The 18,911-nt window shown below is 41.5% G+C and overlaps 1 protein-coding gene across 1 annotated transcript; it reads left to right on the top strand.

Moving 5' to 3' along the window:
* The first annotated feature begins 4,978 nt into the window (after window positions 1-4,978).
* MRNIP (MRN complex interacting protein) lies at window positions 4,979-18,795 on the top strand. Its single transcript, XM_061617327.1, has 7 exons — window positions 4,979-5,251; window positions 11,647-11,706; window positions 12,431-12,528; window positions 13,420-13,492; window positions 14,108-14,250; window positions 14,432-14,525; window positions 17,889-18,795. The coding sequence occupies exons 1-7, from the start codon at window positions 5,192-5,194 to the stop codon at window positions 18,441-18,443; spliced, it is 1,083 nt and encodes a 360-aa protein (XP_061473311.1). The 5' UTR covers window positions 4,979-5,191; the 3' UTR covers window positions 18,444-18,795.
* Window positions 18,796-18,911: the final 116 nt, after the last annotated feature.

Here is an 18,911-nt window from a genome sequence, read left to right as displayed (position 1 = left end):
CTGACAGGTTGTTTTTGCTGGGCAGTTGCAAATCCTATAAGTGCTACCCTCAATTCATCTACCCCTTTACCCTCGTGAGGTAAATTGAATGTTATGCACTTCTCCACCAGCTCCTCTCTTTTCATTTTTATATATTCAGCCATGGTGTTTGAGTTCACTCACTCTTTGCCACACACTCTTTGCCAGTCACTCTCACAAGTAATCTTGTTTTGTTATTTCTGTTTGCCACACTACTGGTAGGGATTCTCTAGTATTCGTATCTCACTGCTACAGCCAACACCTGTGACGTAGTCTCCTTTGTTCGGATCTGGATTCTCTGTTGTTCGTATCCCACCGCTACTGCCACCACATGTGATGCGTCCTTCCCTGGCTCTCCCTGTCAGGTTCCTACCTGCTCGTGGTTACTGCCTGTCACTAGGCACCACCAGGGACTCCACCAGTCCGGACCGCTCTCTCTTATGGTTTCTCTCCCCGCTCTAGCACAGATCTCAACAGATCCCCCTGGTAGGCAACCACCAGTAACGTCCCAATACTAGTATTCCCAGAGACTCTGAATACTGGTATTGTTATTCTCTTCACCGCTGCCACCATTTGTTACAGTTCCCCTTCAGCCTTGGTCATTACCTTACCCTCCCTTCTGGTCTGTGAAACCCCAGCCAAGGATCAGGCCTTTGGTAAACCAAATTAAGTATTTATTACAGATAACAAAGCTAACAAGATTAACAAGATTTCTTCTTAAGGCACATAAGCATATGGTTTTACTCAATACTAATCCGAACTCCACCTCCCTCCTGGCAAACAACTCTCTAAACCCCACCAAGCAACCCACTCAGTTCTCTTCTTCCCCCCAGATTCCACTCTCACTCTTCCTTTTATACATTCAGCCATTTTAAACACTCAGCCAATCATCTCGCATTCTACTGCCCATTCACTCCCCCTCTTTCACTCCACTTACCATGTATCTTCTAAACAACCAACACTTACCATATATACATTAATATAGGAACATCACAGTCCTCTTGTGGATAAGGAATTGGTTAAGAAGCAGAATGCAGAGAGTAGGAATAAACGGACAGTTCTCCCAATGGAGGGCTGTAGAAAGTGGAGTCCCTCAAGGATCGGTATTGGGACCTGTACTTTTCAACTTGTTCATTAATGACCTAGAATTAGGAGTGAGCAGTGAAGTGGCCAAGTTTGCTGACGACACTAAATTGTTCAGGGTTGTTAAAACAAAAAGGGATTGCGAAGAGCTCCAAAAAGATCTCTCCAAACTGAGTGAATGGGCGGAAAAATGGCAAATGCAATTCAATATAAACAAGTGTAAAATTATGCATATTGGAGCAAAAAATCTTAATTTCACATATACGCTCATGGGGTCTGAACTGGCGGTGACCGACCAGGAGAGAGACCTCGGGGTTGTAGTGGACAGCACGATGAAAATGTCGACCCAGTGTGCGGCAGCTGTGAAAAAGGCAAATTCCATGCTAGCGATAATTAGGAAAGGTATTGAAAATAAAACAGCCAATATCATCATGCCGTTGTATAAATCTATGGTGCGGCCGCATTTGGAATACTGTGTACAGTTCTGGTCGCCTCATCTCAAAAAGGATATTATAGAGTTGGAAAAGGTTCAGAAGAGGGCAACCAGAATGATCAAGGGGATGGAGCGACTCCCTTACGAGGAAAGGTTGCAGCATTTGGGGCTTTTTAGTTTAGAGAAAAGGCGGGTCAGAGGAGACATGATAGAAGTGTATAAAATTATGCATGGCATTGAGAAAGTGGATAGAGAAAAGTTCTTCTCCCTCTCTCATAATACTAGAACTCGTGGACATTCAAAGAAGCTGAATGTTGGAAGATTCAGGACAGACAAAAGGAAGTACTTCTTTACTCAGCGCATAGTTAAACTATGGAATTTGCTCCCACAAGATGCAGTAATGGCCACCAGCTTGGATGGCTTTAAAAGAAGATTAGACAAATTCATGGAGGACAGGGCTATCAATGGCTACTAGCCGTGATGGCTGTGCTGTGCCACCCTAGTTAGAGGCAGCATGCTTCTGAAAACCAGTTGCCGGAAGCCTCAGGAGGGGAGAGTGTTCTTGCACTCGGGTCCTGCTTGCGGGCTTCCCCCAGGCACCTGGTTGGCCACTGTGAGAACAGGATGCTGGACTAGATGGGCCACTGGCCTGATCCAGCAGGCTCTTCTTATGTTCTTATGTTCTTATTGCTGCTTCCCTACCCACCCACCCCCAAGATTACTTTGAGAAGTCAGCTATGTCTTGCTGGTACTGATTGTGCAAATCAAGCAATATGGATTACATACACAAACACAGAGGCACAGGCAGATCAATGCTGTTGCCTAATAACAACAAGTAGCATTCCCTTGTAACAGGGAAAATATACAAGGTGGTCTCCAATATGGGGATAACAACATTGCGCTGCAAGGGAAGAGGCACTGGAGATCACATTGCAAATATATGTTGGATAATGGAACGGACCAAAGAACTTCAGAAGAAAATCACCCTGTGTTTTATAGATTACAGCAAAGCCTTTGATTGTGTAGATCTCAAAAAGCTATGAAATGCTTTAAAAGAAATGGGGGTGCCACAGCATCTGATTGTTCTGCTACGCAACCTATACTCTGGACAAGAGGCTACTGTAAGGACAGAATATGGAGAAAATGACTGGTTCCCAGTCGGAAAGGGTGTGAGATGGGTGTATTTTATCACCCTATTTGTTTAATATATATGCAAAACATATACAGAAAGTGGGACTGGACCAAGATGAAGGAGGTGCGAAAATTGGAAGGAGAAATATCAATATGTATGCCGACGATAGCATACTACTAGCAGAAACCAGTAATAATCTGAAATGAATGCTGATAAAAGAGGAAAACACAAAAGGAGGACTACAGCTGTATGTCAAGAAGACTAAAGTAATGACAACAGAAGATTTATGTAACTTCCAAGTTGATAATGAGAATATTGAACTTGTCAAGGATTATCAATACCTTCGCGCAGTCATTAATCAAAATGGAGACAATAGTCAAGGAATCAGAAGAAGGCTAGGACTGAGGAAGGCAGCTATGAGAGAACTAGAAAAGATCCTCAAATGCAAAGATGTATCACTGAACACCAAAGTCAAGATTGTTCAGACCATGGTATTCCAGATGTCTATCTATGTATGGACATTCTCGATCTCTAGGACACTGAAAAAGCGGATAAGAGAAAAATAAACTCATTTGAAGTGTGGTGTTGGAGGAGAGCTTTGCGCATACCATGGACTGCGAAAAAGACAAATAATGGGGTGTTTGAATAAATTAAACCAGTGTGGCGTAGTGGTTAGAGTGTTGGACTACGATCTGGGAGATCAGGGTTCGAATCCACACACAGCCATGAAGCTCACTGGGTGACCTTGGGCCAGTCACTGCCTCTCAGCCTCAGAGGGAGGCAATGGTAAACCACCTCTGAATACCATGAAAACCCTATTGATAGGGTCGCCATAAGTCGGAATCGACTTGAAGGCAGTCCATTTCCATTTTCATCACTAGAGGCTAAAATGATGAAACTGAAGTTATCATACTTTGGACACATAATGAGAAGACATGATTCACTAGGAAAGACAACAATGCTGGGAAAAAGTAAGGGAATAGAAAAAGAGGAAGACCAAACAAGAGATGGATTAATTCCATAAAGGAAGCCACAGACCTGAACTTACAAGATCTGAACAGGGTATTTTACAACAGATGCTACTGGAGGTCCCGATTCATAGATCACCATAAATCACAATCGACTTAAAGGCACATCTCTCTCTCTCTCTCTCTCTCTCTCTCTCTCTCTCTCACACACACACACACACACACACACACAAACTTTTTTAAAGAAAGATGTTTTTAAAAATGTTTTAATGTATTTTAAAGTCTGTTTTTAAGATGATTTTGAGTGTTTTTAGTGTTTTGTTTGTTGCTCTGGGCTCCTGGGAGGAAGGATGGGATATAAATTTAATAAACTATAGTGACAAAAAAAGTCTTTATTCCCTCCTAAGATAGGCATCTGAAATTAAAAAAAGCTTCAGAGGGGAACAGGAGCAGATCTGTGTGTGAAATGATTTGTGTGAGAACTCCAGTTCCGGTATGGAAAATAAATTCTTTGTTCCGCATTTCTGTGCTTACCTTCCTGAGCACTATTTTGCACCTGACTTAAGTTGGTGGAGCTCAGGGTTCTAGTGAAAGCCAAGTAGATTCTAGAAACCTAAAGCCTGTCCACCTGTCATATTGTTATGTGCCTCCAAGTCGACTACGACTTATGGCGACCCTATGAATCAGCGACCTCCAAGCCACCTGTCATAAGCCTCTCCCAAACTCAGCCTTTTACTCCACCCCAAAGTGGACATCTATCTTAGCCTCCTCCTTCCGCTCTGTAAAATGTGAGTAACATTAATTACAGCATTCCTAGTGCAGGCAACAGCTGCAGGCAAATTTTTAAATGTTGAAAATCTCAACCAGTTCATATGGATTGTGTTCATATGAGTTGTATTCAGCTAAGACCTACTCAGAGGAGACCCAATGAAATTAATGAACCTAAGTTAGTCGTGCCCATTAACTTCAATGTGTCTGCTCCAAGTAGGACTAGCGTTTCCCACAAGATAAAAGTCTTCAGTTTGAAAAAGCATGAATGTCTGCCTTCACTTTTATTGGTAGCAGCTTGAATCTCAGCCCACATGACTTCGCAACGATACAGTCCTCGACTTCTCACTCCTGTAAGCACCTGTTATTCTTTATCACTCCAACGACAGATAGAACAGGATTCAAAACTAACCAGGAAATCCACTTTGTAAACAAAACTACCCCAGTAGTGTAATCCTTTGTTGGTGCCCATGTCCATCGTACCAGTGTTTGAGGAAACCCGTCCCTCTCATCCAATGAGTTCATGGACGAGGAGTCTGCGTGACTTGCGGTGTAGCCAATAAAAAGGGCTGGCGAAAGAAATGAGGAAGGCGCTTGCTTATGCGTCGCGCGCGTCTTCCCGCCAAATGTTTGTCGTAAAGAGATCCAAAGTTGAACGGCTGTGTTCGGGGCAGCGAGGGGGCTTGTAATCCCCGCGTGGCGGTTTCCTCTCTCCCCCTGAAGGGCGGTCTTTCTACGCGGGTGAAGAAGTTGCATTAACCCCCCCTTGTCTCCTGGAGAGTGTCCCTGATGGCTCAGACGTTTCAGGTGCTGAGGTGCTGCTTCTGTAATATCTTCCAAGTCCAGCAGGTGAGGCAGCGGGCGAGTGGAAGCTCTCCCCTGGGAGTTTGGCTTTTTGAACCCGAGGCTCGCTCTCCTCGTTCTTGTGGGCTAATAACAGTCTGAACTGAACTGAGGGCACGTTCACGTGAAATGTCACAGCGTGAGTGGCCTTTGGAATAACCAAAATGTCTCTGTTCCCAAATAATTAGTAGTGTAGTGGCAAATTCAGAAGTGCAGGGTCCCTTCGTGATAGTCACAGCCACTTCTTCCCCTCTTTTTGCTGTTGGGTTGAGAATGAGATCCTTGTTGATGCCTTCTTCCACAACAGATGTCCCTAGGAACCAATCAGCATGAAAGGGAAGAGTGTTAGTTACTGAAGACTGAGTCTTCTCAGTGGATAACTCACCTTCTTTCACTCTGATGCATGGCTCCAGTCTGCAGGAAAGGACAAAGAAGCATGTTTGAAAACTTCTCAGCAGCTAACATACTCCCCTTTCATGCTGATTGGCTCCTAGGATTCTGGAAACATTGGGACCCTGCTTCTAGGGGTCTAAGACTCCCAGAGACCCTGGATATCTATACTCCTGCATGTAATGAAATCAGGATGGTATGCACACCTTAACGTGGTGAGGGGGTTTGTGTTGAAGAAGCTGAGAGCAATGCCATCAAGCGTCTAGACCAAGAGGCTAGACTCCTAGCAGGGGCACCCAAGGCGGAACGGTCAAAGCTGAGACACCAGACTAAGATGCATCCAAACTCAGAGGAAGGCAAAGGTAAACCACCTCTGAATACCTCTTACCACGAAAACCCTATGAACAGAGTATCCAAAATGCAACACGAGATGGTGCTGGAAGATGAGACCCCCAGGTCAGAAGGCACTCACCGAGCTACTGGGGAAGAACAAAGGACAAGTACGAGTAGCGCTGTGACTAATGACGCAGCTGCTTCAAAGCCAAAAGGAAGCCCAGAGGCTGATGTGCACAGATGCGAAAGGAGAGTCCGGAGTTGTACAATGCACACAATAGGAACATGGAATGTGAGAAGCATGAACCAAGGAAAGTTAGAAATTGTCAAGCAAGAAATGGAACATATCAACATTACAATACTTGGCGTGAATGAATTAAAATGTCCAGTGTCCAACATTCCATTTCTGGGCAAGGTAATAGAGTGTGTGGTGGCCTCCCAGCTCCAGAGATTACTAGATGAAACTGATTATCTGGATCCATTTCAGTCTGGTTTCAGGCCTGGTTATGGGACAGAGACGGCTTTGGTTGTCTTGGTGGATGACCTATGCAGAGAACTGGACAGGGGGAGTGTGTCCCTGTTGCTTCTTTTGGACCTCTCAGCGGCTTTCGATACTATCGGCCATGGTATCCTGGGCCGCCTTGCTGGGATGGGACTTGTGGGCACTGTTTTACAGTGGCTCCGTTCCTTCCTAGAGGGGCGTACCCAGAAGGTGGTGCTGGGGGACTCCTGTTCGACTCGTTGGCCTGTGGGGTCCCTCAGGGTTCAGTTCTGTCCCCCATGCTATTCAACATCTACATGAAACCGCTGGGAGAGGTTCTCCGAGTGTTTGGGGTTCGGTGCTATTACGACACCCAACTCTATTTCTCCTTTCCACCTAACGCCAAGGAAGCTGTCTTGGTTCTGAACCGGTGCCTGGCATCAGTGATGGATTGGATGAGGGTGAACCAACTGAACCTTAATCCAGACAAGACAGAGGTGCTCCTGGTCAGTCGAAAGGCAGATCAGGGAATAGGGATCCAGCCTGTGCTGGATGGGGTTACACTCCCCCTGAAGACGCAGGTTCGCAGTTTGGGTGTGCTCCTGGACTCAGCCTTAAGTTTGGAGGTCCAGGTGTCTGCAGTGGCCAGGAGGGCTTTTGCACAGCTAAGACTAATATGCCAACTGTGCCCATTCCTGGAAAAGCCTGAACTGGCCACAGTGACACATGCCTAAATTACATCCCGTTTAGATTACTGTAATGCTCTCTACGTGGGGCTGCCTTTGAAGACTGCTCGGAAACTTCAGTTGGCACAACAAGCTGCAGCCAGAGTGTTAACTGGGGCTGGTTACAGGGATCATACAACCCCCCTGTTACAACTGCTCCACTGGCTCCCAGTTTGCTTCCGGGCACAATTCAAAGTGCTGGTTATGACCTATAAAGCCCTATATGGCCTAGGTCCAGGCTATCTGTCAGACCGTATCTCCCTATATGAGCCTGCCCGGGCCCTGAGATCCTCAGGAGAGGCCCTTCTCTCAGTCCCAACACCTTCACAAACACAATTGGTGGGGATGTGAGACAGGGCCTTTTCGGTGGCTGCCCCCAGGCTTTGGAACTCCCTTCCGAGGGAGGCAAGAATGGCCCCCTCCCTACTGTCCTTTCATCGGCAGGTAAAGACCTTTTTATTCTGACAGGCCTTTGGAACAGAAGATGTTTAAGCATAGCGTTTAAGAGGTGTGCGGTATTGTTTTACTGTCTTAATTGCACTATTTTTAAACTGTTTTTTGAACCATTTTAAGTGTATGTTTTAATGTTGTATATAGTTTAATTCAATTTTAAATGCAGGTGTTTGTATGTTTTTATTATATGTATTCATTTTTATTTGTAACCCGCCCTGAGTTCCAGCTTTGGAAAAAGAGCGGGGTAAAAATAAAAATAAAGATAATAATAATAAAGATAATAAAAATGGACAGGAATGGGACATTTTCAATCAGGCAACTACAAAATATTTTATGCAGGAAATGAGAAATCAAGAAGAAATGGGGTTGCTTTAATAGTGAGCAGTGATGTAGCAAAAGGAATTAGGAGCTATAATGCAAGGTCTGAGCGAGAGATTAAAAGGGAAACCTATTAACATAACCATCATCCAAGTCTACACTCCAACGGCAGAAGAAGAAGAATTTGAGAGATTTTACGCAGAGGTACAGGAGGAAGTTGTTCACACACCAAAACAAGATGTGCTGATAATCATGGGGGACTGGAATGCAAAAGTAGGGAACAGAGAAGAACTAGAAATTGTGGGGAAATGGGGCTTAGGAGACAGAAATGAAGCAGGAGAAAGACTTACTGAATTCTGTGAAGCCAATAATTTGTTTCTTGCAAACACATTTTTTGAGCAACCGAAAAGACGACTGTACACATGGACATCACCAGATGATCAATATAGGAATCAAATTGATTATATAATTGGCAACAGAAGACGGAGAAGTTCCATACTTTCTGCGAAAACTAGACCAGGAGCAGACTGCGGTGCAGATCATGAACTGGTAATATCGAAAATCAGAGTAAAGCTCAAGAAGAAGAACAAAGCAATAATAATGCCAAAATACAATTTAAATAAAATCCCAGAAGAATATAAAGATCAAATAAGGTACAGATTTGAGGCTTTAAACTTAGTTGACAAAGAACCGAAAGAACTATGGAGTGAAGTCAGAGACATTATCAGGGAAGAATGCAAAAAAACAATACCTGTAGTTAAAAAGAGAGAAAGACCTCAATGGAAGACTGAAGAAACTCTTAAAATGGTTAAAGAGAGAAGGAAAGCAAAAGTAGATAGAAACACGATCAGAACCCAAAATGCAACAATACAGCAACTAGTACATAGAGACAAAGAAAACTATTACAATAGTTACTGTATAGAAATAGAAGAGGACAACAAAAAGGGAAGAACAGGAGCCCTATTCCAAAAGATTATAGAGAAATTAAAGGGAAATTTAAACCATGAGTAGGGATGTTGAATAATCAACAGGGGAACACACTGACTGACCAAGATGAAATAAAAGGAAGATGGAAGCAATACACTGAAGAACTCTATAAAAGAGATGCCAGGATGACAGATTCATTCATGGAGGAACCGTATGATGAAGAACCAGAAATTTTAGAATGTGAGGTAAAAACTGCTCTTAAAATACTTGGAAGAAACAAATCACCAGGAACAGATGGCATACCAATAGAGTTGCTACAAGCTATTTAGACTGAATCTGTCCAAATTTTGACAAAAATCTGTCAAGAAATATGGAAAACTAAACAATGGCCCACAGACTGGAAGCGTTCCATATACATCCCAGTTCCAAAGAAAGCAGATCCCAGGGAATGCAGTAATTATTGAACTATTGCCTTAATATCCCATGCAAGTAAAGTAATGCTCAAGATTCTACAACAAAAGCTCTTACCATATATGGAGTGAGAAATGCCAGACGTCCAAGCTGGATTTAGAAAGGGAAGAGGTACCAGAGATCATATCGCAAACCTCCATTAGATAATGTAACGGAGCAAGGAATTTCAGAAGAAAATCACCCTGTGCTTGATAGATTACAGCAAAGCCTTTGACTATGTAGATCATGAAAAACTATGGAATGCTTTAAAAGAAATGGGGGTGCCACAGCATCTGATTGTCCTGATGCGCAACCTATACTCTGGACAAGAGGCTGCTGTAAGGACAGAATATGGAGAAACCAATTGGTTCCCAATAGAAAAAGGTATGAGACAGGGGTGTATTTTATCATCCTATCTGTTCAATCTGTACGCAGAATATATATGGAAAGTGGGATTGGACCAAGATGAAGGAAGTGTGAAAATTGGAGGGGAAAATATCAGTAATTTAAGATATGCAGACGATAGCATACTATTAGCAGAAACCAGTAATGATTTGAAAAGAATGCTGATGAAAGTTAAAGTGGAAAGTACAAAAGCAGGACTACAGCTGAACGTCAAAAAGACTAAAGTAATAACAACAGAAGATTTATGTAACTTTAAAGTTGACAATGAGGACATTGAACTGGTCAAGGATTATCAATACCTCGGCACAGTCATCAACCAAAATGGAGACGATAGTCAAGAAATCAGAAGAAGGCTAGGACTGGGGAGGGCAGCTATGAGAGAACTGGAAAAGGTCCTCAAATGCAAAGATGTATCACTGAACACCAAAGTCAGGATCATTCAGACCATGGTATTCCCAATATCTATGTATGGATGTGAAAGTTGGACAGTGAAAAAAGCGGATAAGAGAAAAATCAACTCATTTGACATGTGGTGCTGGAGGAGAGCTTTGCGCATACCATGCACTACGAAAAAGACCAATAATTGGGTGTTAGAACAAATTAAACCAGAACTATCACTAGAAGCTAAAATGATGAAACTGAGACTATCATACTTTGGACACATCATGAGAAGACCTGATTCGCTAGAAAAGATCATAATGCTGGGGAAAACAGAAGGGAGTAGAAAAAGAGGAAGGACAAACGAGATGGATTGATTCCATAAAGGAAACCACAGACCTGAACTTACAAAATCTGAACAGGGTGGTTCATGACAGATGCTCTTGGAGGTCACTGATTCATAGGGTCGCCATAAGTCGTAATCGACTTGAAGGCACATAACAACAACAATAACAATGCAATCTGATAGTAAGACCTAGTTCAGACGTTTAAACCCATAGTAATATCATTGGAATGGAAGGTGCTAGGCTTGGGCTTCAGGAGTGTTCGAAATGACATTCGTGTGAGTCAAGTTATATGTAGTACTAATGTGTACACAGCCGCCATGATCCTTCAAACCCTTTTGAGAATGGGGGGGTCACATTACTGCGCAAAGAATCACACATACACATGTAAGTATACAGAGGATTAAAAAAAATAGCACAACAGATCAGCACAGCTACTGTTCTGGAAAGCAAGTAAAATGGATTCTACCTATGCGTGGTTGTATACACACACACTTGGCCAGCTGTTGTGCTTTCTCCAAACCCATACCAGCAGGAAGAAAGTTGTTTTAAAAAAAATATTTTTATTTAATAAAATACTGCCCTTTCTAATTGTTCAGAAACAACATAGAAAGAGTGAGGGAAGAGCCAGGAAAATTAAGGAGGAAACAAACAGGAAAGAAGGAAGCCTGGTGGGATGGAAAAATGGGGCAACTTCAGGAGGCATTAGGAGCTGCAAGTTTGTCACAGAAATCTGTAGTCTACAGTGCATGTATCCTGATCTGTAGAATGGACAGTCTTGCATTTGGGCTTAAAAGAGCCTTGGTTCTTTTCACCTTTAAATCTGTGGATTATAATTAAATTATGGTCAGGTCTTCTGCGATTTCATGATTTTGCCACACAGGTGTGGCATTTAGTATTTACTGGATGGAAAATTCAGCTTTCTCCTGAGTGAGAATAAATTACACAAGCTAAGGAAATAAATGAAAATTAACTTGATTGACTTAATTCAGAAAGGTTGCAGACCTCCAATGATGTTGGTGTAGAGTACACACGGCTCTTATCATAGTATGGAGCTGTTCTTGACCTACAAATACATGTTCTGCTCTTGTTGAAAATTGGTGAATATTTACAGAAACATGGACAGCAGTGAATATTTGACCTGTTTAGTATGGACTGTGTGTATTACTGATAATCTATATATGTAATTCTCTTTAGATTAAAAAGAGCAAAAAATGGAATTGCAAAATATGTGATGAAAAGCAGTCAATTCTAAAGGTGAGTACCGACATTTCCTTTATTTAGGTCATGCTTTCAGTGGATTGGCTCTTTAGTAGATGAATGATTTATTTATTTATATCCCGCCCTTCCTCCCAGCAGGAGCCCAGGGTGGCAAACAAAAGCACTAAAAACACTTTAAAACATCATAAAAACAGACTTTAAAATACATTAAAACAAAACATCTTTAAAAACATTTTTTTAAAAAGCTTTGAAGACATCTTAAAGAAGAAGAAAAAGGTTAATATTCTTTTTTCTCATTCTGTCAAACTGCAGTCCTATACATGCTTATCAGGGTCAAGTCTCATTGAATTCAACAGGGCTTCTGAGTCAACATGAATAGGACTGTCACCCTCATAAACCTCTTTTCCAAAAGAAGAAATGTCTCCTTAGCTGGCAACAGGAATTTACTCACATAATCTGGTGTTAAAAAGAGGTTAAACAGTGAAGTGTTTCTATTTCTTCCAGGATCTTCTTAACTAGCAGATATTTTAACATATGATCACGATAATAATAAAAATGTTATCCAAGTATAGTACTATAGGAGAGCTACTATAAAATATTTATTTATTTAAGACATTGATATACTTAATCTTTCACATTTCTAAATGGTCCTGGAAGAAAAAAGATAGTTCCCCCAAATAATATTCTGATTATTTGAACAACATAACGGTTAAAGTACACTAAGAAGAGTATACTGCTTTTTTTACTTTTACTGTCTTAGGTTTTTGGAGAAGGTTCTGGATCTGACTGCAGGCACCATGTGCAAAAACTAAATTTGCTGCATGGAGAGGTAGAGCAGGCATCTATGAAAATGCTCAGGTATGGTATTAACTATTTATTTGCTATTTTGTGTCTGCATACATTTGCATTACAATTTTCATTCAAAATTAAATATAGTGGAAGATATCTACTGAAGTCATACTCAGAGGAGACCCACTGAAATCAATGTAAGTAACTATCAAAGATTTAATGTGATTAAAATAATGCATCTGCTCCCACTTAGTTCCAGTATAGATTAGCAGACTTGTCCAAATTTAGAAAAGATCAGAAAAGTGACATTGTGGTAGTTAAGCTTTGGCTTTTTGAAAATAAGCTCAACAATTACTAAAAATGCTATGACTCTGGGGTCAAGCTATTACCTTGTGCTATACCATTGTTCTTCAAGTGGTGAGTGGGGGCCCAATACCTGGTCACGGCCTGATTTAAGGTGAGTCAGAACAGCCCCACTACCACCAGAGAAATATATGGACAACGTTAAGAAGTACATCCCCAAATGCATCTTTGGATTAAAGGTTGGTCCTGGATCTGAAAAAGTTGAAGACTACTATGCTCAAGGAGTGGAACTGTTGACAACAGTTCTCTTTAAATTCAGGACATTCCCTTTATATCAGCTGCCTAAACTTGTTTGGTGCAGTAATGGAGATGTTACATTATGGGCACTGATTTCTCTACTAGGATTTATACACACTGTCTATAGTGTGGGTTTATGCATCACATTTTTCATTACATGTTTTATCAAACAAATTTCTTTCATTCCCTTATTAATAACAGTCCATAATGTGTGTGTGTGTGAGAATGAGAGAGATCTTTGTATTCATTATCCTGCATACTTCTCACTGATACTTTGCAGCTTGTGCTCATATTCAGTGTGTGCAAACCCAAAAATCACACCATTATAGCTGAATCATTATATACATTGATTATTTTTAGATCTGTAGAAGAACCAATAAGGAGCGGTGATGCGAACACAGTTGTTAAGTTGGAAGAGAATTTAGGCTGGCAGGTAAGTCCCTTTGGACTATATACAGAGACTCTTCAAAGCCAAAATTGTACAGCCAGTCATGAGCCATTAAAATTTAAATCAAGTAAAGGAGATGATAACAGCTTAGCTGACATCGTTCTTCAAAGTTCTCCTGAAAATTATACTTAAAAACTGTATAGCAATTGAGTTTGAGTGGATAGTTGGTATGCATTTAGTTGGGAGATCTATTGGATACTCTCAAGATTTATTTTTATACAACTATGTATAATTTTATCCATTTGTCTAGTTAAGTAAGGACTCATTTTTTTCATGTGACTGGGCAACCTCTGTTTCTGCCGAAGCAAATTGTACATTAGCAGGGCTGTGTGAAGGTAATGGGTCCACAAAAGCACCAAAAAAAGTATGGAATGTAGTACTGGAGACAAAATTAAGCTCTCTGAAAATCTGTACTTTACTTTTAATAGTTTTCTTGGTACTTGAGGTGACTGGACAGTTGTAGTACCAAAAGTAGTAAAAATCATACAGCCCTGCACGTTATTCAGGTTTCTTACAATAATTAGACCACATCATTAAAGCAACAGAACACTTATTCTGAAATGCAGAGTTATGGTTCTCAGACATTCTGTAATTTTGTAGGAGGAAAAGGCAGAGTCAGTCAGCCGCTGGAGCAAATATCTCAGTGAAAAATGTGTGACGCAAGAGAAGGAAGATGAGGGGGAGAGAATGGTGTATACAGAAAAACAGACCTACTCTTCCAAGAACATGCTGAAACATTCAAAGTGAGTATGTAATGATTTCCTCTGTTTATGTAGTAGCTAATGGTGCAGTGTTTGAACAGGCCAGAACGCTAGTATACTGGTATAATAGAACAAAAGTCATCTAAGAGTTACTGGCTTTTTCTCTCTGTGGTGCTTTGTGTGAATTAATTGGATGGTCTGTAATTTTTGTTGCACCTGCTAGGAAGTGTCAGAAGACCAGCCTCCACACTAGTGATGCCAGGGAGGGCAAAAAACGGAGAAATTCTGGATTTGCAGAGGATGCCCGAAGCTTTGAGGTATTGTTTGTTTCCTATAATAGCAAGTACTTAATGTTTTGCAGTATTTCAGAACACAAGGAGAGCCTGCTGGATCAGGCCAGTGGCTCAACTAGGCCAGCATCCTGTTCTCATAGTGGCCAGCCAGATGCCTGTGGAGAACTGCAAGCAGGACCTGAGCACAAGAGCATTCTCCACTCCTACAGTTTCCAGCAACTGGTGTTCAGAAGCATACTCCCTCCAACTGTGGAGGCAGAGCATGGCTATTGTGGCTAGTAGCCTTTGATACCTTTATCCTCCATGAATTTGTCTAATCTTCTTTTAAAGCCCTCCAAGCTGTTGGCCATCACTGCCTCCTCTGGGAGCGAGTTCCGTGGCATAACTATACGCTGCATGAAGTACTTTCTTTTGTCTGTCCTGAGTCTTCCAGCATTCAGCTTCATCGAATGTCCATGAGTTCTAGTGTTATGAGAGAGGGAGAAAAACTTATATCCATTCTCTCCATATCATGCATGTCAAAGATTGTCCCCTGGGGTCGTTTGACCTCAGCAACCCAAGGGGGTGTCTTTGCTTCCGAGAACAGTCCCAATTCCCTGGGTCACTGCTTCCCAGGCAACACTCACTTTCCCAGGGTTAGTTTATACCTAACGCCAACCCTAGAAAGTATACTGCCACCACCCCTTTACTATCGCACACTCTGAATAAGGGGAACTTAGAGCACTAATTTAAATCCTAGAGCAGACCTATTGTTAAACTCCATGCTCTGGAGCATTAACCTAGATTAATCAACAGTAGTAGGGTGTGGTCAAGGACTGGATTTAGGGTCGTTAACTCCAAGCAATACACATGATTAAGAAAAGGTAGTTTATTTAAAAGAAAAAGGTACATGTAAAAAAGAGAGCAGCATTACTTTCCTTTAAAGCCAATTACCCTCAACGGGGCTGAGTAAGAGATATATTTACATAACGCTGTGAGAGATTCAAGCAGATAGAGAAAAATAACAAAGTTTACCTATCCTAATTCTCACTTCAAGTTGAAAGCCTGGTTCCCAATGGCTTACAAATGTCTCCAGGCGATCCAAAGTAGATGGAATAGGGAACAAGTAACTGAAGGATCAACCTTCATTTTATGGGGTTTTGGGTGTCCACAGGGAGGGGGCCAATTAGCCATCCTAGGTGCCCCTTCCGTGATCACCTTCTTTGAAGATAAGGAGGGCTTGACAGTCACACCATGTGGTCCTTGATCTGCGATACCCAAACTCCTGACTTTGATCTTAGGAAGCAGATAGGACTCAGTTGCATCTTCTTGACATTAGCAATTTGCAGCTGTCTGGCACTAAAACACTTGGGTTTCCCCAGCACAGAGTATCCCGGAGGTCTTTGCAACAAAGCCCCCCAGAATTCCCTCTGACTGAGCCATTTTAGCTTGACCAAACTTAGCTATTCTTGACAATGCATAATTTTATAAACTCCTGTCATGTCACTCTTACTTTCCTTTTCTCTAAACTAACAAGCTCCAAATGCTCCTAGGAGTGTCACTCCATCCCCATCTTGGTTGCCCTTTTCTGAATCTTTTCCAACTCTACAATAGCAACCAGAACTGTACTGTACACAGTATTCCAAGTGTGGTCGCACCATAGATTTGTATAACAGCATTATGATAAGGGCAGTTTTATTTTCAGTATCTTTCCTAATGATCCCTAGCATGGAATTTGCCTTTTCATAGCTGCTGACACTGGGTCAACATCTTCATTGAGCTTTCCTCTACAGCTCCAAGGTCTCAACATTCCTAGTCACTGCCAGTTGAGACCCCATGACCGTATATGTGAAATTAAAATATTTTGCCCCGACATGCATCACTTTACACTTGTTCACATTAAATTACATTTGCCATTTTACCTCCCATTCACTGTTTGGAGAGGTACTTTTTGAGCTCTTCACAGTCTTTGTTTTAACAAAATGGAAATGGACTGCCTTCAAGTCGATCCTGACTTATGGCAACCCTATAAATAAGGTTTTCATGGTAAGCAGTATTCAGAGGGGGTTTACCATTGCCTTCCTCTGAGGCTGAGAGGCAGTGACTGGCCCAAGGTCACCCAGTGAGCTTCATGGCTATGTGGGTATTCAAACCCAGGTCTCCCTAACTCTAGATCATGTATGGACAAATTACAAAACACAGGTTGCAATACTGATCTTTGGGGGACTCCACTTTCTGCATCCATCCATTGGGAGAACTGTCCATTTATTCCTACTCTCTGCTTCCTGCTGCTTCACTAGTTCCTGAACCACAAGAGGACCTCTCCTCTTACTCCAAAACTGCTAAGCTTAGGAGTCATTGGTAAGGTACCTTGTTGAAAGCTTTTTGAAAGTGCAAGTACACTATGTCCACTGGATCACCTCTTTCTGTATGCTTGTTCACACTCTCAAAGAACTCTAATAGGTTTGTGTCAAGACTTACCCTAGCAGAAGGCATGCTGGCTCTGCTTCAGGAAGGCTTGGTCTTCTACATACTTGGTTATATTATATTTAATAATACTTTCCACCAGTTTTCCCAGGACAGACGATAAGCTAACTGGGCTGTAATTTCTAGGATCCTCCCTGAATCCCTTTTTGTAAAAATTGGCATCTATACAGAGTTCATATCCAGAGATATATGTGTCCCACTGGTTCTCTCCATTCTACCAGGTTTCTGTTATCCCTGCTATCATCTTGGCTTGGAGGCCTTAAAGGCCACCAGGGTGAGGGGTGTTGTGTTTTTTACTTAACCTTTACAGACCCGTATGATATCTTGGCCATTAGAAGATGCCTTAGTCAACACCTTTTCACACCTTGTGGGTTGTGTTCATCTGTACAGGATGTAGTGTTAACCTTGCTATGGAAGAGCTGGATTTTCAACCAGTATCAGTTTGATAGAAGCTGTGCGCATGGTTTCTGTATCTGAGAAGAATGTTTGTTCTGCCTAATTTTAATAATTCTGTTAAGATTGATTGGCAAAACTTACATTATTTACTGATTGTCATTAATTGTCAAAGCTAATAGTCTACAGATTTGATCTGTCTAGCTTTATTATAGGTTCATTTGATAGTTTACTACTACTTGCACCCCTAATTGCATTATGCTCTTGGTGGATAGGGCAATTGTGTAACAGATGATATATTTGGTCTTCTAATCTCAGAGAACCACATTCTATATGCAGCTTTACAGTGGTGCCTCTTACTTTCCTGCAGAAAAGTTGACTGCTTACCCACCTTCAAACAGTTCAACCCATACAATCCAGTTAGTGTGCCACAGAGCAAAAGAACAGGTACATCAAGAACAAAGTAAGCCCCTGAGGTATATTTGTTGCCTAGTATCTCTCATTTCAGTTTCCTGTATTTTATTATAGAACAGAAGAACTTCAACCACAGTGGCTCAAAACTGTGGAGATACTACATGTAAAAGTGTTGCGACTCCTGTGGAAGAGGATCTGGTATGTCGAAACAACAAAGATTTGAAGTTGAGAGGTGCAGGACTTTCAAAGTGGGAGAAATTCCTTTTATCCAAAATGAGTTGTAATAGTGGTGACATAACTACGACAATACAAGAGAGGCAGGAAGTACTAGTCCAAACACTTGCTGCCGATAAAAATGCTGAAAGGGAGGATACCTTCAACAATATCAGCCCCTCTAATTGGCATCAGGCATCAAAGCAAAATGCATCCATCCAGTTAGCTAGAGTGCAACAGGTCTCCAAAACTGAGTATGTTCCAACAGCTGGCATACCTGTGGGAAGATGCAAACATTCTCCATCTTTGGCTAATGTTCATCTTCAAGAAATATTGCTAAATAGACTGCCCGAACAACCTACTGCCATTCCTTCCGTAAGTCCTCCTGGCATCTCTAATTCAACAAATATGTACAGAAGCCTCTTTTCCTCAGAAGAAGATTTTGATGATATTTAAATGAACTTTCTTCCCACTTTTATCAATATTAATCTGTTTGAGATGGCTTAGCATAAAATGTAGCCTGAGTTGTATAGTAAGGGGATTGTGCTTAAATAGTGCTATTGTCTTTGGCCATTGCATGTAGGGCTTCTACAATGCAGTCTGCCATTTGTTGCAAGAATTGTGTGTCAGACTAGGCTTAAAAAACAAACAAAGCAGTACAGTATTTGGGGAAATGCTTATTCACTATGTACAGCAGGAGAGAGATGCAGAAAATTTTGAAAACAGTCTACATATGTTCAGCTAAGAACTAATTTTTGGTTAGCTTTTAGTTTTCACTCATAAAATAAATGAATTCTCTTCTCCTTGCCTTATTTTGGTTAGTCAGTGGAGTGAAAAGGGGGGTGCTGGCTCTGGAGATACTGAAACTGACAGAGTGGCATACTACAGTTGATTTGTCTCATAGAAAGTGAAGTATAAGTAATT

This window comes from Rhineura floridana, chromosome 3, assembly GCF_030035675.1.
Source record: "Rhineura floridana isolate rRhiFlo1 chromosome 3, rRhiFlo1.hap2, whole genome shotgun sequence".
Classification (NCBI taxonomy): Eukaryota; Metazoa; Chordata; class Lepidosauria; order Squamata; family Rhineuridae; genus Rhineura; species Rhineura floridana.
This window is presented reverse-complemented; position numbering and strand designations above follow the sequence as displayed.

Coding starts and splice junctions, on each gene's coding strand:
- MRNIP (XM_061617327.1), top strand. CDS start 5,192: ATGGCTCAGACGTTTCAGGTGCTGAGGTGCTGCTTCTGTAATATCTTC. Junction 5,252..11,646: donor ATATCTTCCAAGTCCAGCAG/GTGAGGCAGCGG, acceptor AATTCTCTTTAG/ATTAAAAAGAGCAAAAAATG. Junction 13,493..14,107: donor AAGAGAATTTAGGCTGGCAG/GTAAGTCCCTTT, acceptor GTAATTTTGTAG/GAGGAAAAGGCAGAGTCAGT.